The following is a 22,102-nucleotide window of genomic DNA, read 5'->3' on the forward strand; positions in this document are numbered from 1 at the left end:
ACTTACCAAATTCATTCAACACATTATTAAATCATATTTAGTTTTTAAACACTTGACAGGAACTTTCAGATCTGATTTCAAAGTTACTGCGTTTATAAAACAACAATATGAAAGACTCCAATCACGTATCTAAAAATAAATCGCTATAGTAAAAGAGAAATAATAAGAGGAGTGAAGTTTCCTACCGTTCTGCTGTGTTTGGTCCTCACGCGCGTCTGACGCTCCGCGGCGCGTCTCCGCCCCTCACCCGCGCGTTAACAGCGCTAAATCAATCATCTGTGCTAATTATTATACATTTACTTCATTGTCAGCTTCAGGTACTTCATTTATTATTGTTCAATGAACTGTTTGAAACAAAAAAAGTTTGTATTCGACAATACAAGTAGTGCTGTCGACACGTGGCTATTGATAGTGATGCTACAGTCAAAAATCAGTAATAATTCAAACTTATCAAAATAAAATATATAAAATAATAGTTTCTATTTGAATATCCTTTAAAATATCATTTATTTCTGTGATTTGCAGCTGTATTTTCAGCATCATTCTTCCAGTCTTCAGTGTCACATGATCTTCAGAAATCATTAAAATATGATGATTTATTATTAGAATTAATAATAGTTGTGATGCCAAATATTATTTTGGAATCTGCAATACCTTTTTCAGGATTCTTCGATGTATAATTTTTTTTTAAAGAACAGCTTTTATTCAAAATATAAATCTCTTCTTACAATATTAATCTTTGATTCACTTCTTATCAATTTAATACATTCTAAAAGAGTTATAAACTTTTGAACTCTAGTGTTTATTGTTAGAAAAGACTTCTATTTTAAATAAATGCTCTTCTTTTTAACATTTCATTCATCAAATAATCCTGAAAGAAGTATCACAGTTCAGCAGCACAACTCTGATAATAAATCAGTAATGGAGTAATGATGCTGAAAATCACAGAATAAAATAGATTTTAATGTATATTAAAATAGAAACATATTTTTTACAACTTCATAATAATAGATATATATATATTTTAAAATCCTGTAATTTTGATGAGTAAAAGAAACTACTGTAAAAACATACAAACATAAAAAATCATTCTGATCCCAAACTCTGACCTGTGTGTGTGTGTGTGTGTGTGTGTGTGTGTGTGTGTGTGTGTGTGTGTGTGTGTGTGTGTGTGTGTGTGTGTGTGTGTGTAGCACTTACACACTAATCCCCACAATAATAAAGATGTTAAATACTCATCTGAGGAGGAAACAATGTTGCATCATAATGAAAGGATGTGTAACGTACACTTTATCGGGAGGCTCGGGAGCGAACGCTGGCGCTGTTAGCAGCCGCTGCTCTGAGGAACTTTGAATGATATTAACGTTTTTAACTTTTAGATTAAATTTTTATTTGACTGTGTTTTATTCACCTGCCTGAAATACATACATTTTTTTTGGATGTTTGTGCACGATTTTGGATTCACCAAGATTCACTGAGATTTTGCTGTTACCTGACCTGAGACTGTTGCCGGTGTTCTGTCGATTTGTCCTACGCTGTCAGATTTTCCTACCTCCCACCAAAACAGTGGGTAGTACAATTCCACAATGAAAATTCTACTGTAAAGTTATGGTTTATTAACGTCTACACCTACCACAACCCTAATCCTACCCTTACAGTACTGCAAATACAGTAATTATGTGTTATATTCGCGGTTGTAGCTAAAAGGGATACAGTTACAGGAATCCAACAATAAATATTATTTTCTACCAATTAGATAGCGTTTTTATTAAAGTCTACACCTACCCCAGCCCTAAACCTACCCTTACAGTAATGCAGATACATTAAATATCGTTGTTTAGCATGAGACAAAGGACGCGATATTGATGTGCGCGTGCGCAGTAAACCCGGGTAGGAAAATCTGACGGGGTAGGATAAAATGTCAGGACACCGGCATTGCTGGATTCCTGCTCACCTGTCGATTTGGTTCGAGGCTGTCGGACTTTTCTTCTATCTTCCTTCAGCTGCGGCAATGATGATCATTAAACTGACTATCTGGATTTCAATTGTGTGGATTGTCCTTTGCTCAATCTTTCATCCTGTGTATCCGCTCTATCAATACTCGGTAGCGGAATTGTTGCAGCTACGCGTGCACTACGGCGAGCCTCCGTCTGCTTTAAACCTACATCAGGATATTGCTTTTACACCACGCCGTAAATATGTTCATCGTGGATCTCGCCGGAGTTTTAAGGTTGTCTCTCCAAGTGGAATTCCTTCCATTTGGTCCACGAGGCCTCGTCCTCCAAGGAAACATGTTCGGACTATTGATCACAGTGTCTTAGTCAAGCCACCTAAGACGATCACTTCTATCGATGGTAAGAACGATCTTTCATTTGGATTATGGAATATTCGATCAATCTCTGATAAAGGTCCTTTCGTGAATGATCTGCTTTTTGATCGTAAGTTCGACTTTCTATGTCTGACTGAGACTTGGCAAAAAAGTAATGACTTTTATCATTTGAACCATTCTGTTCCTCCTGGATATGCTTTTATCTGTAAACCACGCAGTGTTGGCCGGGGCGGGGGGCTTGCAGTACTATATAAGGAAAAATGGAAAGTTACAGCTCTTCCTGAAACTGACTATACTTCCTTTGAATCTGTTGCTTTGCAAATCAATGGATTTGTACCAACTATCATAGCTATTGTTTACAGGCCTCCGAAGGCCAATTCTGTATTCCAACAGGAATTTTCAACATTTTTAACTTCTCTTTGTTCATTGTCTCCAAACGTGGTTTTGGTTGGTGATTTTAATATCCATGTGGATAATACAGAAAATTCATGTTCTAGAGAGTTTTTATCATGCCTAGATAGTTTTGGACTACAGCAATTTATCAATGTCCCAACTCATTCAAAAGGTCATACTCTAGATTTAGTCTGCTGTTCTGGTGTGATTCCTGGAAATTGCACTACTTCTGACTTATCACTGTCAGACCACTTGCTGGTGTCTTTTAATGTTTCTTTATCTGTGTTCAAGCCTAATTTGAGTCGTACAATCACATTTCGTAATATTAAGAACATTGATCCCTCAATCCTTGGGGAATGTTTGTCCACACTTCCCCACAAAGACCTTTCAGGGAATCCTGAAGATTTAATCCAGCATTATAATGACAATCTTCAAATGATCCTTGACACTTGTGCTCCATTGAAAACCAGGAATGTTTCGTTTGTCAACTCTGCACCCTGGTTTACATCGGATCTTCGTCTGCTAAAAGTCAAAGGGCGTCGATTAGAACGCTTGTACTCCAAGACTGGACTTGTAGTTCATAAAGATTTGTATGCTGATCACATGCAAGTTTATAAGACTGCTCTTTCCACAGCGAAATCAGATTATTATGCAGGTTTAATTGGATCTGGTGTAGGAAACCAAAAATCTTTATTCTCTGTGATTAACACTATTTTAAAGCCACCTGAGTGTTCTAACGGGGATATAAACTCTACAGAATTGTGTGAAGCATTTATGCTCTTTTTTAATAAGAAAATTGAACACATCCATCAGCAATTGGTTTCACCAAACCCTGATCGGAACAAAACTCATTCTAGCTTTGCGCCATCTCCCTTATTTTCATTTTCTGTTTTTAAAATTCCAGCAGTTGAGGACATTTGTTCCATTGTACAAAAATCTAAATCTGTCACCTGTCAATTGGATCCATTACCGACTCACTTGGTTAAAGCTGGTTTATCATTTCTTTCCTCTTTAATCACTGATATTATGCATGCATCACTTCTTACTGGCACTGTCCCTACTGCACTTAAAACTGCTGTTATAACGCCTATTCTTAAGAAACCTGGGACAGACACAAAGAATTTTGCTAATTTTCGACCTATTTCAAATCTTCCGTTTCTGTCAAAAATCCTGGAAAAAATTGTTGCTCATCAGCTCCGTGAACATCTCTCTTGCAATAATTTATATGAGCAGTTACAATCAGGGTTTCGTGCTTTTCACAGTGTTGAAACTGCACTTGTAAAGATTTCTAATGATCTATTACTAGCGGCTGATGCTGGTCTTCTATCAATACTTATACTTCTTGACCTTAGTGCAGCATTTGACACCATTTCACATCCAATACTTTTGAGCAGGCTGGAATCTATTGGAATTACTGGTATGGCTTTAAGCTGGTTTGGTTCTTATCTTACAGATCGCATTCAATTTGTACAACTTAAACAGTTTAAATCAAAACCCACTTATGTTGTCACTGGTGTTCCCCAGGGCTCTGTTTTAGGACCTCTTCTGTTTATTATTTATCTTTTACCTATTGGCAGCATTTTTAGGAAATATGATATCCACTTTAATTGTTATGCTGACGACACCCAACTTTACCTGTCTTCTAAACCTTCTTCTAAGTTTCCCTCTTCTGCTCTTGGTGAGTGCCTAAGTGAATTAAAAGATTGGTTTTCAAGTAATTTTCTACAATTGAACAGCAGTAAAACAGAAATTCTTCTTGTTGGTTCAAAAAATACAATAAGTAAGTCGAATATTTCTTCTCTGGAAATAAATAACTGTTCTGTTCCTCTATCGAATCAGGTCAAAAGTTTAGGTGTCATTTTTGACACAACTTTGTCTTTTGAATCTCACATAAATAGTGTTACCCGTTCTGCATTTTTCCATATTCGCAATATAAGTCGTCTGCGCCCTGTCCTTTCACTCAGGAGTACTGCTACGCTTGTGCATGCTCTTGTAACATCAAGAATCGACTATTGTAATGCTTTGTTTTATGGGCTTCCTTCCAAATCTCTTCATAAATTACAGTTAGTACAGAATGCTGCAGCTCGAGTCATTACCAAAACTTCCACTTTTGAACACATTTCTCCTGTTTTACAGAAGCTGCATTGGCTCCCGGTTAAATTTCGTGTGAATTTTAAAATTTTACTTTTAACTTACAAAGCACTTAACAATTTGGCTCCTTCATATCTCCATGATCTTCTTCATATACACACTCCTTCCCGCACTCTAAGATCTGCTTCTGCACTTACACTTGTTCAGCCACGCACTCGGACAACTTCTCTGGGGTCACGAGCTTTTGGCTTTGCTGCTCCCCATTTATGGAACTCTCTTCCTGTAGAAGTTCGCAACAGTTCTAGTCTCTCAGTTTTTAAATCTCGTCTTAAAACATATCTGTTTAGGCAGGCTTTTATGTGATTTAATGTTTGTTGTTGTACTGGTTTGATTGAGTAATGTCTTTTTTTAATGAATTGTGTAAGGTGTCCTTGAGTGCCATGAAAGGCGCCTTTAAATAAAATGTATTATTATTATTATTATTACTTTTCTGTAAACTGAGCCAAACATTTTCACTTATTTAGGGAAGAGTAAGAATATTTACTGTAGTGCGCAAGTTAGTTCATACTTATATATAATTTTATGTGCAATATTACCTTTTCTTTTCATCATCATCTTTAAGAGTTCTGTTTCTGTTCAACTTTATTTTTCAGTTGATAAATCCATGCACAATTCATAAAACACAACACATGCAACTGTGGTGCAAGAAGCCTTGACTTCCAAAATCATTGAAATCATTAAAAAATTTTATCGACTGGTTAAAAAAAGCCTCAGGTCCAAATATTCATTTCTCACTAATAAACTGTTTGACAAACATTTCCTGCTTCGATGTCCAGATCTGAATAAAAAAAAAAAAAATTCACAAACAGTCTCAGGAGTCTTGATATGAGTCAACCGAGTAGCGAACATGCTCCGAAGTGCGGATCTGAATCAACCGAGTCGCGAATAGGCTCCGAAGTGCGGATCTGAATCAACCGAGTCGCGAACATGCTCCGAAGTGCGGATCTGAATCAACCGAGTCGCGAATAGGCTCCGAAGTGCGGATCTGAATCAACCGAGTAGCGAACATGCTCCGAAGTGCGGATCTGAATCAACCGAGTCGCGAATAGGCTCCGAAGTGCGGATCTGAATCAACCGAGTCGCGAACAGGCTCCGAAGTGCCGATCTGAATGAACCGAGTCGCGAATAGGCTCCGAAGTGCGGATCTGACACAACCGAGTCGCGAACAGGCTCCGAAGTGCCGATCTGAATCAACGGAGTCCCGAACAAGCTCCGAAGTGCCGATCTGAAAAATTCTACTAACCAATGTAAAAAATAAATTCATTTTAAATTTTTAATATAGTAAAAATAATTAAGATTGATCTTCCTCTATATTATATTAACAGCCTAACTTTTAACGAGCAATGCACCATAAGATCACCTTTATACTATAAACAAAACACTATATTTCAGCCTATATTAATAACCTCTACATATTAAAAAACATAGAATACCTTACTTACCAAATTCATTCAACACGTTATTAAATCATAACTAGTTTTTAAACACTTGACAGGAACTTTCAGATCTGATTTCAAAGTTACTGCGTTTATAAAACAACAATATGAAAGACTCCAATCACGTATCTAAAAATAAATCGCTATAGTAAAAGAGAAATAATAAGAGGAGTGAAGTTTCCTACCGTTCTGCTGTGTTTGGTCCTCACGCGCGTCTGACGCTCCGCTGCGCGTCTCCGCCCCTCACACGCGCGTTAACAGCGCTAAATCAATCATCTGTGCTAATTATTATACATTTACTTCATTGTCAGCTTCAGGTACTTCATTTATTATTGTTCAATGAACTGTTTGAAACAAAAAAAGGTTGTACTCGACAATACAAGTAGTGCTGTCGACACGCGGCTATTTGTAGTGATGCTACAGTCAAAAATCAGTAATAATTCAAACTTATCAAAATAAAATATATAAAATAATAGTTTCTATTTTAATATCCTTTAAAATATCATTTATTTCTGTGAATTGCAGCTGTATTTTCAGCATCATTCCTCCAGTCTTCAGTGTCACATGATCTTCAGAAATCATTAGAATATGATGATTTATTATTAGAATTAATAATAGTTGTGATGCCAAATATTATTTTGGAATCTGCGATACCTTTTTCAGGATTCTTCGATGTATAATTTTTTTTAAAGAACAACGTTTATTCAAAATATAAATCTCTTCTTACAATATTAATCTTTGATTCACTTCTTATCAATTTAATACATTCTAAAAGAGTTATAAACTTTTGAACTCTAGTGTTTATTGTTAGAAAAGACTTCTATTTTAAATAAATACTCTTCTTTTTAACATTTCATTCATCAAATAATCCTGAAAGAAGTATCACAGTTCAGCAGCACAACTCTGATAATAAATCAGTAATGGAGTAATGATGCTGAAAATCACAGAATAAAATAGATTTTAATGTATATTAAAATAGAAAAATATTTTTTAAAACTTCATAATAATATATATATATATATTTTAAAATCCTGTAATTTTGATGAGTAAAAGAAACTCCTGTAAAAACATACAAACATAAAAAATCATTCTGATCCCAAACTCTGACCAGTGTGTGTGTGTGTGTGTGTGTGTGTGTGTGTGTGTGTGTGTGTGTGTCTGTGTGTGTGTGTGTGAGAGAGAGAGAGAGAGAGTGTGTGAGTAGCACTTGCACACTAATCCCCACAATAATAAAGATGTTAAATACTCATCTGAGGAGGAAACAATGTTGCATCATAATGAAAGGATGTGTAATGTACACTTTTCTGTAAACTGAGCCAAACATTTTCACTTATTTAGGGAAGAGTAAGAATATTTACTGTAGTGCGCAAGTTAGTTCATACTTAGATATAATTTAATATGCAATATTACCTTTTCTTTTCATCATCATCTTTAAGAGTTCATAATAATTTCTGTTCAACTTTATTTCTCAGTTGATAAATCCATGCACAATTCATAAAACACAACACATGCAACTGAGGTGCAAGAAGCCTTGACTTCCAAAATCATTGAAATCATAAAAAAAAATCGACAGGTTAAAAAAAGCCTCAGGTCCAAATATTCATTTATCACTAATTAACTGTTTGACAAACATTTCCTGCTTCGATGTCCAGATCTGAATTAAAAAAAAATAATTCACAAACAGTCTCAGGAGTCTTGATATGAGTCAACCGAGTAGCGAACAGGCTCCGAAGTGCGGATCTGAATCAACCGAGTCGCGAACAGGCTCCGAAGTGCCGATCTGAAAACTTTGACTAACGAATGTAAAAAATAAATGCATTTTAATATAGCAAAAATAATTAAGATTGATCTTCCTCTATATTATATTAACATCCTAACTTTTAACGAGCAATGCTCCATAAGATCAACTTTATACTATGAAAAACACTATATTTCAGCCTATATTAATAACCCCTATGTATTAAAAAACATAGAATACCGTATTTACCAAATTCATTCAACACATTATTAAATCATATTTAGTTTTTAAACACTTGATAGGAACTTTCAGATCTGATTTCAAAGTTACTGCGTTTATAAAACAACAATATGAAAGACTCCAATCACGTATCTAAAAATAAATCGCTACAGTAAAAGAGAAATAATAAGAGGAGTGAAGTTTCCTACCGTTCTGCTGTGTTTGGTCCTCACGCGCGTCTGACGCTCCGCGGCGCGTCTCCGCCCCTCACACGCGCGTTTACAGCTCTAAATTAATCATCTGTGCTAATTATTATACATTTACTTCATTGTCAGCTTCAGGTACTTCATTTATGATTGTTCAATGAACTGTTTAAAATAAAAAAAAGGTTGTACTCGACAATACAAGTAGTGCTGTCGACACGCGGCTATTGATAGTGATGCTACAGTCAAAAATCAGTAATAATTCAAACTTATCAAAATAAAATGTATAAAATAATGGTTTCTATTTTAATATCCTTTAATATCATTTATTTCTGTGATGTGCAGCTGTATTTTCAGCATCATTCCTCCAGTCTTCAGTGTCACATGATCTTCAGAAATCATTAAAATATGATGATTTATTATTAGAATTAATAATAGTAGTGATGCCAAATATTATTTTTGAATCTGCCATACCTTTTCGCGCTTCGGAGTCCCGATCTGAATCAAATGTTTTGCTAACTCGCTCCGAATCCCAGATCTCAAGTTATCCGGTTGTCAGTTCCTGCAGTCCAGGAGAGATGCACGTACAGCTGGAGACTGACGAGAATGAGCACATGTCGGTGTGTGAGGTCAAAGATCTGCAGCTGGAGATGAACAGGAACAGCATCTCGGAGCTGAAGAGCCCTGAGCCGGTGTCTGAAGATGAGAGCGATCCAGTCCCAGCAGGAGCTTCAGGAGAACAAGCCCTGGATGATGAGGAGAACCGCTCAACAGGTGTCTTCTTCATCTTTATTCATGTTTCTCACACTGTTTTATGATGCTGGAAGACAAAGACGTAATACTGTTTTACTATTTCAATGAGTTACTCTTCCACGTCTTTTTTTAAAGGTCTAAAGGTTTTTAAAGGTCTAATTGGGTTTGAAATGTTTGGTTTCTTAGAAGTAATATTTTCTGAGTAAAACCTTCCAACTTCAAGTTTTTAAAAGTTCTTTAAATCTTTCAGACAAGGCTTTGGTCAAGTTTGTCATTACGCTCTACTTATGTAGTATCTCTTCTTTCTCCAGAACTCACCACTGGGCAGATGACCAAGAACATTAGTGCAGTCTTCCAGGGATTTTGTGCAGCTTTCCAGGGAAAAATGGCGAACCCTGTTGGGGAAGCTGAAGTGGATCTGATTGGTCCAGATGGATCATATGTCCCAGATCCAAGTGTTCATGAGCCAGAATCTGAAACATATCTGGTCGATTCTGAGCAATCGTGTTTCACTGAAACTGATCTGGTTGCTCCTCCAGAACCTAAACTGGATCCGGTTGATCCAGAGGAATCATGCGTCAGCCCGGAAGGTGAAGAGATGCAAATAGAAATGCCATCTTACAATCTGAACTAATTATTCATGTTTAATCTGGCTAGAGATGGTTCTAATGCCGCATTGTTGTTTTTTCTTCTTTTATCAGAAAATACCAGCACGATGAAGAATAAGAAAGTCCATGGCTTCGTCATGACCAAGAGAACGGAATATGCTACAGTGAGGAACATAAAGAAAATCAGCACTTTCCTCCAGAACGACAGACCGAAGCATGTTGGAGTCTCAGCGCGGCCAGATCTGGAGCTGAACGTTCCTGATCCAGAACCTGGAGAGAATCCGGATGATCCTCCTGAAGATGATTGGGATCTGGCTCCTCCACAGGAATCATGTGCACCAGCTGCAAGCGTTCCTGAGCCGGAATCTAAAGTGACATCTGAGCTTTCAATGTTGGAAAACTACGTCCCTCTAAACGTGTTCCAACTGGAGGATCGTTTGGAGAAATACACACCTCTCAAACAAAGACACGTGACTAACGTCTGGCCCAGGCTCTTCATCGGAGATGAGTGAGTCTACAACACAACTCTATTTCTCTTATTGTTCTGTCATTTATTCTGCTTGGTACGTCCTCTGTAAGAAAGACTAACCCAGGCCGTTGTGTTCTTGTGCAGAGAGATGGCCACCGACCGAGATGCTCTGCAGGAGATGTGCATCACTCACATCCTCAACGCTGCAGCACCAAAGAAGCATCTTAAATACTACTTAGGACGTTTTAATGATGAAGACATGGTTGGAACGGTCAATACAGGGTCCAGATATTACAGAGGCTTGCACATCAATTATTACGGCTTGCCTACAGCAGACAGACACTGTTCTGACATCAGCAAGTGCTTCATACCAGCTGCCAAATTCATTGACAAGGCCCTGGAGAAGCGAGCAAGTGAGCTGAGAAACACACACAGCATTTCTCATCTATTAGAGTCCTACAGTCTAGAAATGAAGTGTTTGACCGTCTGACTGTGTTTCTCTCCTCAGGTAAGGTGCTGATTTGCTGCAAGCAGGGTGTGGAGCACTCGGTGACTCTGTTTCTGGCGTATCTGATGATCTGTCATGACATGATGGTGGAGGAGGCCATCGATCACGTCATGAAGGAGAGACGCATCAGACCCTCCAGAGACGTCCTGAAGAAGCTGATGCTCCTCAACGCTGACCTGGTGCTGCAGAGAAAACTGAAACTGCAGGACATCAAAACCGGCCGAAAGAGGAACAAGTGGCAGCTTAAAAAAAGGAGAGCGCTGATATAAAAATAATAAAAATGTGCACAGATGAAAAAACATAACAGCAAGAGCTGTCCTGGTAATGAGCTGCTAGTGCTTTTATTCATTTATTAGTTATTTTATGTGTTCATATAGTGCAGGAGAACAAGTGCGCAGATAGAAAAAAAGTGTATATAAATAGAAATGTGAGCAAAATAAAAATAATCATTCAGAAGTAAAATCAAACTTTTGCACATAGTTGCATAAAATATTAAAATGAATGGAGCTGCCAGTGCTTTTGTGTATTTAATTCTTATAGTGCAGATGAATAAGTGCACAGATAGTTAAACAGTTCAAATCAAACTTTTGCACACAGTTATATTAAATATTACAAATATTTCATTTTACGAAGCATTGTTGCTGTTGTTGTCAGTGTTCCTGATTTCTGAATTCCATCATTCTTCCATCAACCTAATCCATTACTCATAAGATCAAATAGCAAGCTTGTGTTATGTTCCTGTGGCTCAGTGGAAGGTTGTGGGTTCGATTCCCAGGGAACACAGGCGCAGGTAAAACATTTATAGCATGGATACACTGTAAGTCGCTCTGGACATTCAAAACATCACAAACACATCTCAAAAGCAAACATTTGCGAACACCTTTGCCATAATATTAATTCCTGTTAGATCTGTGTGTGTTACAAAGAGAATAGTGTGTTGTGTTTTGCAAAGAGTGTTTTATGAAATTGAAACGAAGTCAAAGGATGAGAATCAGTGTCTAGTTTTGTAGATCTTGTGTGTTCTTCTGCTGTTTGAGACACAGCTTTCACAAACTGTGTGACACGTGAAGAAAACATGTTTAGTTTGCAATATTTCTATTGGAGAAAAGAAGGAAAACACATGGAATATTTCTAAATAACTGTCTATTAGTAGCTCCATTCTTTGCTCACATCTGTCATCGTAGTAATCTTATAATGTTTAATGTCATTACTACAGCCGGGGTTTATTGAGAGCTGAATGCTTGTGAAATGAGTCCTCATAAAGTTTCAGAAGAATCTCTCTGTGTGTTTATGGCACAATGTTTAGTTGTAATGCCACAGGATTGTTATTCCTCACCAAACGACACACAGTCATCAGTCACACCATCCCATATGAGACAGACTCAAAACACACTGTAACACAATGAAATGTATTTTACATACTTTGAAATACTTGAGGTAAGGGGCATATTAACTGATGCCTTTTTTAGGCTAACCACCTCTAAATAAAACTGGGTGGATGAATGCATTCAAAGCAATTATAAATGAATAAATAATGATATTCAATTCAAAATAGCCGTTTAAATACGTTTATTTTAAGAACGTTTTGCCGTTTTTAAAATGTTTTAAAGCGTTTTCCTGATTATGCGATTATCATTGTTTGAAAATATATAAACCTATAAAACTTTACATTAATATTTTGCAAACATGTTAAAAGTCCTGTGAATATTCCGAAACATTAGTAACATTTAATAAACCGCTAGGACTTTGAAGGAGCGTTAAAGAACGTCCAGAACTACTTTAATAAATAAAAGGAAAAACAAAACAGCACACAATATGCTATGACTTTCCTGGTCATAATTACACGACACAAATGAACAGGTGTATATGACGAGTCTGAGAGGGGCGGGGTCTCACCTTTCACCCCTCGGTCACACACACACACACACACACACACTGATGGCGTTGGCGTTTCTCCGGTGGATCAAGCTCCTGATGATCCTGATCGTCTTTCAAGGTGTGTGTGTGGTGTTTTATTATACACTCAACACACACTCATCCAGGTGAACATTTACATTTAATTAATTATTGCGAATTTAAATCAAACTCAATGTTCCTAAAGTGTAACTGTTTTAAATCTCACAAAATTAAAAGTATGATAAGCCTACTGAAATACTATATTTAAGTGATGGATAATTGTAACAGTGTTTTATTGTTCATGCAGCAATACATAACTACAATAACTTTGTCTAGTGCATGATTTGTACAAATTTAAATACACTGCCCAGACAGCACACATACGTTGTGCCGATGTCGAGCCGACCTACAAAATTCCATCGGGACGATATCGCTCAGGGAGCGTTTGCTAATAGGCAAGATGTCTCGGCGACGTCGGCCTCTGATCGGAAATGCTCTCCGGCCGATGCTGGGACGATACATCCCGGCCGCTCTGCGTGGACGCGGTTCACCGGCGTTTTGCTCTTCGTTACGGACCACCCCCGGCTACCGCCGCTGGTTTATAATAAAACAATACACACCACTCTCAAGAACAGACGCAACTTTATTAATATTTTCATTTATTTCATATTACATGTACAAATACAATAACATTTACCAGATGCTTTGATCAAAAGTGGATAATTCGGGATTATTTGTAGTCTTTTGAACATTAACCATGATTTTACTACAGCTTTTGCAGGAAAACCATAGAAAAAACTAAATCAACCATAGTTTCACTACAATCACCATGATTTTACTACAGCTTTTGCAGTAAACCCATAGTAAAAACAAAAATAACCATTACTACAGTACTTGCATGGTTAAATGTTGTATGAGTATAGCACCTTTTAATAATACTTATTTCAAAGTAGGTTTACAGGAAATGCATGTTTCAAGGTTACAGTTTAAAAAGCCAGAGATGACTGAGACTCACTGGGAAGACCATCTAGTTCATAATAAAAAGTCATGTGTTCAGTGCTGTCAGCATCGCATGCGAACTTTATGCCAAGAACTTTTTAAAAAGAGTTACATAAACACAAAATAAAACCAGGCAAACAATACTAATTAAGCAATTAAAATGTTTTAAATTGCATGATAAAAGTTCAAAAATATTTTCTGATAAAATCTTACTAAACAAGTCTCTAGTTTTGTATTCAGTTAACATTAACATTATCTTTCAACATTTTTAAAGTGATGCTTACAAATAAAAGGGGACATGTAGGTCCACATAACTCAGAGAGTAAATATTGTTCATTTACAGATAGATATACAGATATGAGACGTTACAATAAAGCAGTTTGAAAATCATCAAATTTACCCTTATAGGCAAAATAAGGATAATATTTGTTTTGTGTGTCCAATGTTTTGTGTGTTCATGTACAGTTGTCGTCTGTAATCTTTGTGAGCGTTGGTCTCATCTGAAGTCTTCAAAAGTGAGTTTGGATTCAGTCTGGAGCTGCTGTAATCTCTAGGAACCTTGCGATGGCCATCCTGAGATAGAAAAAGGAAATAAAAAGGAGAAAGTTTAGAATAGCTGCTGCTGTTCATATTATTTCAGACAAAATATTATTTATTTAATCACATATAACTGGAGTGCATGGTTATTAGATGTGTTGTGTGAATACTAAACTATGTATTTTAATTTAATTTAAACAACAACAAAAAAGTGTGTCCGAGCCCCAAATATTATTTGGAAGGCTATTTTCAAAGTAAAATACCAATAGGTTTTGCTTCCTTTAGTGGACTTTGATAAATTTTTGGTGTTAGAATTTAGTGACCTCACTACAGGCCATGCACCATAGATGCTGCTGCCTCAATTTGTGCTTATTTTGCTATATATATATATATATATATATATATATATATATATATATATCTGATTTAATCACAAGTAGGTTTAATAAACGCACATCCACTTCCAATTCACCAATCAATAAACAAAAATCGACACACTGCCACTAATGCTCTCAAAAATCAGTTTATTGATGAAGTGTTTCACGTGATCCCTGTAAATGTAATATTTGTGGAACAGGCATCTCTTTACAATGGAATACACATTTCAGTAGGTGGAACATTATATTTGTAATTTATACTACCGTTAAAAGTTTGGGGTCAGTACGATTTTCTTTTTACGTCTTTGAGAAAAGTCTCTTCTGCTCAACAAGGCTGCCTTTATTTGATCAAAAGCAAGTAAAAAAAACTGTAATATTGTGAAATATTACAATTTAACAACAGTTTTCTACGTGAATATATTGTGAAATGTAATTTATTTCTGTGATCTAAGCTAATTTTTATTACTCCAGTCTTCAGTGTCACATGATCCTTCAGAAATCATTCTGATTTGCTGCTCAATAAACATTTTCAATTATTATCACTGTCTTATCAATTATCAAAAGTTAAAACAGACATTTCTGTTTCAAACACTGTACTGTTTTAAAACTTTATTCATCAAAGAATCCTGAAAAAGTGAAGGAACACAGCGGTTTTCAACACTGATAATAGTCAGAAATGTTTCTTCAGAAGCAAATCAGAATATAAGAATGATTTCTGAAGATCACGTGACACTGAAGACTGGAGTAATGATGCTGAAAATACAGCTTTACCATCACAGGAATAAATTACTTCTCTAAATATATTCAAATAGAAAACTATTATTTTAAATTGTAGTGAACTGTATTCATTTCATATATTAAACTGTGGTTGCCATAAAAGACTTTCAAAAACACAAAAAAAACCATACCTTCCCAAACTTATGATACAGTTGTGTATGTTCAAGATTGTACTTACTGGTCCTGCAGTTTATAGCATCTTGGAGATGTTATCTGACAGCAGCGGTGGGCCGTCAGGGTGAGCAGGGCTCTGCTGGCCCTATAAAAAACAAAATTGTGTGAAAAAAGCTTTTAAAGACTATTTAGTTATCATTTACATTTGTGTAATGTTCACAAATTGCTTGTGATTAGTTTAGTTGAGGTTGACCTGGAATATCCTACATTACAAAAAGTCTATGGCCAGCACTACAGATTGTGCTACCCTTTTGATGAAAGAAGTCACATCTGATTTGTTACGAGCATTAGTGACAGAATCATCAGCCAATCAAATTTTGACATTCAATGACAGCACACCCTCTGGGTCTAGAGACGTGCCCAGTGCTACCCCCAGCGTTAGACTGCCCTTTTAGTCAGGGATTTCCAAAGTACGAAAGTGAAAAGAAGTTTAAATGAAAAGAAAATACAGCCTACAGACCTGGTTGCCAATCTACTAAAATGCTTTTTTAAGGTGCTATTTTGCAGAAAAAAAGAGAATAACTGAGAAATGAAGACCTACAACTGAGAAAGGAAGACCTACACCTAAACTGAAGGCCAGCAACATTTTTATGCACCATTTCAAAGATTGCAACTACGAGTGCTATGAGTGGCTAACAGTTAACACCAAGCACAAGTTATTTTGTTTGCCGTGATTACTTTTTAATCTGAGTCAAGGGACATGAAAAGAGTTCTTTATTATTTGATGAGTATTGTATCATGCACATTGTTATAACAGAGGTCGACCGATTCATTGGTTTTGCTGGTTAATCGGCACCGATAGTTGATTTGCAGAACTATCGGTTATCTGCAAAATCCATGGCGATATTTTTCTGTGTTGCGTTTGTTTTGCCATGTGACACTGTGCGCTGCACAGAGTGGGAAACTTCAAACGCGAGTTTAAAAGCAGCCGTTCACATAGTTATCTATTAAATAACATTATATTAATCTCAAATCATTGTAAATTTACATAATGACTTCACCCTAGGCTATAAATCATGTATTGTGCATTTTACAGCAAAACGTTGGTCTTTCTGTGGCTCTAATACAGTCTTTATGCTTCATATAGAAAGCTGTAATACAGATTGTGCGTTTTCTTTCCGTTTGCTCTTTTTTTTTTAACACTGAACTTTCAACACATATGCCACATAGTTCATTCCTGAAGCAAACTTATGTCCGTTTGGTGATTAAATAAACAGTTTTAGACTGCTGCTTGAATTGAATGTGACGCATCCGGTGTGTGTGATAACTGTGACTTCTCAAAGACGCTGCACATGATTAGATAATCATGCACTGTTCTAAAATAGCAGCAAATAAAATGTGACTCGTTCAGTGTGTAGGCTTGGGTATCATTTGAATTTTATCGATTCTAATTCCGATTCTGCTTATCGATTCCTAGTTTCGATTCCAATAAGATAAAAAATCCAATATAAAAAAATTAAGTCAAACATTTAGATGTCAAACATGTTTCTGTCTTTTTACAAAGCATTCTGTTGCAGCTGAATAACATGAGCAAAAATCAGCAGCTTACAAAACACTGCAAGAGGAATTTTGCCTGTGCTTAAAAAAAAAAAATACCATAGCAAAAACAATTAATTAATAAAAATATTAAAGTGTTAAAGACAAGTAACCAGTCAGTAGTAAGATATGAACAAACAAATCAATTAGCAATATCCTAAATACAACTAAACAAAATGTCAGGTACAGAAACTGTAATTAAATGTTTAAAAACACTGCATAGTTTTCTTTTTATAAATAAAATAAAGATTAATCAACTAAAGTTATTAAATATATTCAGTTGAGATCAGTGAATGATTTTCTTTTGTTTCTTTTGTTCTTTGATTAAAATTAATGACAGACAGCGCGTTTATTAGGCTGTTGTCTCTTTAAACAAAAATACTGTACGGGTGTGTTTTCTTTCTCATCTATTTACATTCATGTAAGACAAAAACGTTCGTGTTTATGATGATATACTGATGTAGTTTTCTGTATATTGGTCGACAAATATGAAAGAAGTCAGTTTCGGCTCGGAACAACCTTTTCTACAGTTGAAATACATGGAATGGTTTGAGAACAGACACAAACCCGGGAACCCAGAGCGCGACCGCAGACCGCTGCTCTCATTCAGTATCCATTTTGTTCAGTATTCATTTTAAAAACTATTGGTTTATAAATCGGTATCGGCCAGTGTGGTCCAAACTAGCTATCAGTATTGGAAAAATCCACTATCGGTTGATCTCTAGTTGATAATACTGTGGTGCTGTGTGGATGTCCAGAAAAAAAAAAAGACCAAATCAATACCGGTGGCTACTGGTGATACATTGAGGTCTAATGAAGCGAAATGATCGGTATTTAGGAGAAAATGAACACTACTTACAACAGTATTACCTTTAATCCATAGCCTGGGCAACCAGCTGTCAGCACGTTCACAACTGTCTATAGAAACTGTCTATAGAACGTGACTTCTCTGTCGCATGACAACAGATGCACGGGCGAGATACTGCAGCTGATGACGCTGTTTGCCAGCGCAGCATCGTGATGTCTATCAGCCATCGGCGATGGACGATGGCATCGTCAATCAGGCCAACCCTAACCAGGATGACATAATTAAACAATTGTACATAACTGTTGTACACAGTTTATATAATTTATTAGCTAAACAAATGCACAGCTTCCACCAATAAAAAAAAATAGTTAAAGCAAGAGTACAGCACCAACTACTGTTACCCGGATGAGCCTGTGTTATTACATTTTACAGGTTTTTATCCAGGGATAACATGCATCGGAATGTCGCAACTGACCAATCAGAATCAAGTACCCACAGAGCCATGTAATAAAAGTAATTAGCTAATGGTAAACTAATCATTTACAAAACATGACTATGTGTTCATAGATGATTAATAAGTGATGTTAATTTTTTTATCTATGTTCTGTAGATTAAGTTATAAATAACTTACAAAGCTTTCTGCACCCACAATCTAAAGTGTAAACTACTCATCAGTTGTAAATGTAAACTTTCCGGTTACAGGTTGGCTGATTTTGTGTGTGTTGGTGTGTGTGTATATATATATATATATATATATATATATATGTGTGTGTGTGTGTGTGTGTGTGTGTGTGTGTGTGTGTGTGTATGTGTGTATATATATATATATATATATATACATACGCACACACAACTGAAAACCACAAAGTTTGTAAAACATTTACAACTGATGAGTAGTTTACACCTTAGATTGGGGGGTGCAGAAAGCTTTTTAAATGATTTATACTGTTTATTGAGATAATAGTACAATGTTGACATTTCAATGATTTATAAGTGATTCATAATATATTAACTAGTAACTATTAAAAATTAAGGATCTGTTTGATTTTTTTCGTGATTTTATTTTTTTTAAGATTGCTTATGAAGATGTGTAAATCATATCATATTAATCATTAGTGAATGTATATTCATGTCACTTGTAAATTATTTATAACTTAATCTACAGAACATAGATAAAAATATTAACATCATTTATTTCTATGAACACATTCATGTTTTGTAAATAATTAGTTAATCATAATCGAATTACTTGTAAATGACTTTTAAAATGAATTTACAAAAAGTACACAAATTATTAGTATATCACTTATTAGGCGCTTATGAATGTTTTGTAAATGATTAGTTCATCATTAACTACTCAAAAGTGACTTACAACTGAACTTTATTATAAATTGTTACCAAAAAGTCACCCACACCTTGGAAGACCTGAGGGAAAGTAAATTAACAGCAAATTTTCATTTTGGGGTGAACTATCCCTTTAACCCACACTAATCTAGCCTACTGCTGAAGTTGTTGATCAGCCGTCATTGTTGTTGAGAGCCTGTGTGTGGCATAATATGTGCATTAAGGGGCGGTCACACTGCACTTTTCGTTCCACTGACTTCCATTCATACGCATGCGAATGCGTCAGACCGGAAACCCAGGCTCATGCGAAAATTTTCGCATTTCGCTGCATTCGAAAGTTCAAGTTTGGTGAACTTTGACCTGCGAATTCGCATCACGTGAAGTCGTGGGACCAGTAGATGAATGATACATCACTGCGTGACCTCTCTGTACAGAAATTTAAAAATGAAGTGCTAATTTTAGCCGTAGCGCAGCATCCTATTTTATATAATACATATTTAAAAGATAATTAAAAAAGAAGCTGCATGGTTCGCAGTGTCAATGGAAACAGGAACAGATGGCACATTTGAATGAGGACACATTTTATATTTTTTTATTGTTTAGTGTGTATATATATATATAGAGAGAGAGAGAGAGAGACAGAGTGCAATATAATAAGACACTTTCGACGCTATCGCCAAAGACACAGTAAAAGCACAGATTAACCCATGTTGTGATAAGGCGAAACCGTTATATCTTGCTCCCGCCCATATTCGCAGCGGCGTCCGAAATAATTTTGCACGATCAAAGGCTAGTGTGACCGCACCTTTACACATACGGCTGCGTTAGCTGTAACAGAGATGTGTAAGATGTGTACAGGTATCTAACAGTTGTTTACTGAAGGCCCTGACTGAAACCCCACGGTACTCACTGTCTGACAGCAGGTTCACTCAGACTCTGCTCATCATCACTGAAGAATCCAGGAACAAAACAAGCAATCTGACACAGAGTCAACAATATTTACTCTGCAGTTCCAGGTTCATTAGAAGGAAACAAGCAAGAGTAGAGGTGAAATGGAGATAAAAGACAGAATAATATATAACAATTATAATAACATGTAATATACATATTCTACTACTAAAAATATAATCTTAAAATAACACAATCTATATTTTTAGTTTTAGGTTGAGTGTGACTCACGTTATGATGTCAGGGACTTCTTAAAATTGGTGAAATGTATTCTGAAAAAGGCATATTCATGTTTTTCATGAGCTTCTTCAGGTCACCTGTATTTCTAAGTCAGAATCTCCCTTCAGAAATGTTGAAATCTTGGAGCTTCACTTCTGTTCTGTAGTTTCTTTCTGTCCTCCTGAAATCACAGAACAATTTGTATTAATATCTGTTTATCATGAAATATCGAAACTAATGTGAACTTGATTTCAGCCGATTACACTCTCACTGTAAGTGACGTCATCGATTCAGTAAATCAGCCTTTTCCAATAACATACTGACAAATCACCAGCAAAACATTCAAAGTGCCATCAAAATATCTCATACACACACGAAGATTTGATTAAAAGCCCAGAGTTTCATCAACAAGAGCTCAATCTATATAGTTAGCCTACCTGAAAACTGCTAAGATGCTAACGGACTTTTTCGAAGAAACTAAACCGTTTCTATTAAATAAATTTAATTGAAACATGTCAATAACAAGCAAGAAACGTGCCAGGAACATTTGTATGTAATATTTGTGTGATTTTAGCGACTAAACTTACCCAAAACAGTGTAAACTGCAGCGAGAGACGGAGATTACTGCTTGCCAGTAACGGTTTTTGTGTTGATGCCCCGTTTCCATGGCAACTCTGCTCCCAGCTCGCACAGGACTCAACGCGCACACAGCATTTACACAAACATCTAGAGTTAAAGCATTACATTTATAATGTACAGTCTCATTCAATAATAAATTTAAAAATCATTTTGTAGTTCAGAAGCAACAGCAACAATAGCTCACCATATTATTTCACCGGATTATTTCTGAAAGCCTGTAAAAGAGTGAAAACACGGTGAAAAAGCAGTCAGGACTTCTCTTTAATAATCCGTTTTTACATTTTCCCTCCGAGAAACTTCTGAAAACGCATTAAGGCGTTAACATTAATGTTAAAAAAAAAATCGCTACCGTGAGCGTTGGCTCAAAAAGTTAACGGTAACATTATTTGAAAATGAGCCAGACTCTTCAGCTGCCCATAGACTGTATTACTAGTACTTTTTCAGTGTCACAGAATTAACAAAGTAGTATTTTTTGTCTAATTGAGCTGAAGTGAAATCGTAACGTTACCTGAGAGCCACAGATGTCGCTGGGATTATCCTCTTCGCTCTCTCTGGGTGGCTAAAAGAGACGAATACTGGGCACGCGCACACAGAGAAGCGCGGCATCGGCCCGCGGTCGTGAACCAACTCAGGGCCGACGATTGATGAGCTGGAGAACAGAGCACTGACCAAATTATATCGGCCTCCGCCAGGCCGATGTTTTATAGATGTTTTAGGTATAGAGGCCGACGTTTAGATATTGGGCCGACGTCGGCCAGACGTACATGTGCTGTCTGGGTGAATACTATATATATATATATATATATATATAATACTATAGATCTGTGTGTGTAGTGTACTAGTGTAAAAATGCTCCTGTTTTTTTATAAGGTTTACAACAGATAATTTGTATTTATTTATTTTTATTTATTTATTTGCGTTTCCGTTACCGATTTTCGAACCCGGTCATCAGAACCCTGTCCGTGGGATTTTTTTTTTTTTTTTTTTTGTGATTACGGTCAGTTTCGGGGCCGGTGATCGCAGTGTTGCCAGATATTGCTC

At 36.2% G+C, this 22,102-nt stretch overlaps 3 protein-coding genes and 1 long non-coding RNA gene across 14 annotated transcripts in view; 3 read left to right on the top strand and 1 right to left on the bottom strand.

Moving 5' to 3' along the window:
• LOC128011702 (uncharacterized) overlaps positions 1-11,313 on the top strand; it is a 32,922-nt gene extending 21,609 nt beyond the window's left edge. Inside the window, exon 6 of the mRNA XM_052594382.1 lies at positions 11,218-11,313. The gene's annotated coding sequence lies outside the window, so the exon portion shown is untranslated. The remainder of the gene's footprint in view (positions 1-11,217) is intronic.
• Positions 9,033-11,133, top strand: LOC128011703 (serine/threonine/tyrosine-interacting-like protein 2). The gene is made up of 5 exons (XM_052594383.1): positions 9,033-9,243; positions 9,534-9,812; positions 9,924-10,338; positions 10,444-10,712; positions 10,808-11,133. The coding sequence occupies exons 1-5, from the start codon at positions 9,048-9,050 to the stop codon at positions 11,074-11,076; spliced, it is 1,428 nt and encodes a 475-aa protein (XP_052450343.1). The 5' UTR covers positions 9,033-9,047; the 3' UTR covers positions 11,077-11,133.
• A 1,389-nt stretch (positions 11,314-12,702) lies between the features above and the next one.
• LOC128011483 (alpha-2,8-sialyltransferase 8E) overlaps positions 12,703-22,102 on the top strand; it is a 53,962-nt gene continuing 44,562 nt past the window's right edge. For 6 of the 11 annotated variants that reach the window (XR_008182572.1, XM_052593940.1, XM_052593943.1 and 3 more), the window contains exon 1: positions 12,724-12,849. Coding sequence is in view for 7 of the 11 variants with exons in the window: in XM_052593940.1 (XP_052449900.1) it covers positions 12,746-12,849 (104 nt within the window). In the remaining 4 variants the exon portion in view is untranslated. Of the gene's footprint in view, positions 12,850-22,102 lie in introns of all 11 variants that reach the window. The other 5 variants (XR_008182571.1, XM_052593947.1, XR_008182573.1 and 2 more) reach the window with 3 other exon arrangements.
• On the bottom strand, positions 13,329-21,834 carry LOC128011486 (uncharacterized). Its single transcript, XR_008182574.1, has 8 exons — positions 21,570-21,834; positions 21,246-21,276; positions 21,010-21,148; positions 20,435-20,910; positions 20,166-20,259; positions 17,963-18,174; positions 15,572-15,652; positions 13,329-14,275 (listed from the first exon to the last, which is right to left on the bottom strand). It is a non-coding gene; the product is annotated as an uncharacterized LOC128011486 (long non-coding RNA).

The sequence above is a fragment of the Carassius gibelio genome, chromosome B23, assembly GCF_023724105.1.
Source record: "Carassius gibelio isolate Cgi1373 ecotype wild population from Czech Republic chromosome B23, carGib1.2-hapl.c, whole genome shotgun sequence".
NCBI classification, from domain to species: domain Eukaryota; kingdom Metazoa; phylum Chordata; class Actinopteri; order Cypriniformes; family Cyprinidae; genus Carassius; species Carassius gibelio.

What these genes read in the sequence shown, in the direction of transcription:
- LOC128011703 (XM_052594383.1), top strand. Translation starts at nt 9,048, where the DNA reads ATGCACGTACAGCTGGAGACTGACGAGAATGAGCACATGTCGGTGTGT. An exon ending in TGAGGAGAACCGCTCAACAG is followed by an intron (nt 9,244 to 9,533) that starts GTGTCTTCTTCA and finishes TTCTTTCTCCAG; the next exon opens with AACTCACCACTGGGCAGATG. An exon ending in ATCATGCGTCAGCCCGGAAG is followed by an intron (nt 9,813 to 9,923) that starts GTGAAGAGATGC and finishes TTCTTTTATCAG; the next exon opens with AAAATACCAGCACGATGAAG.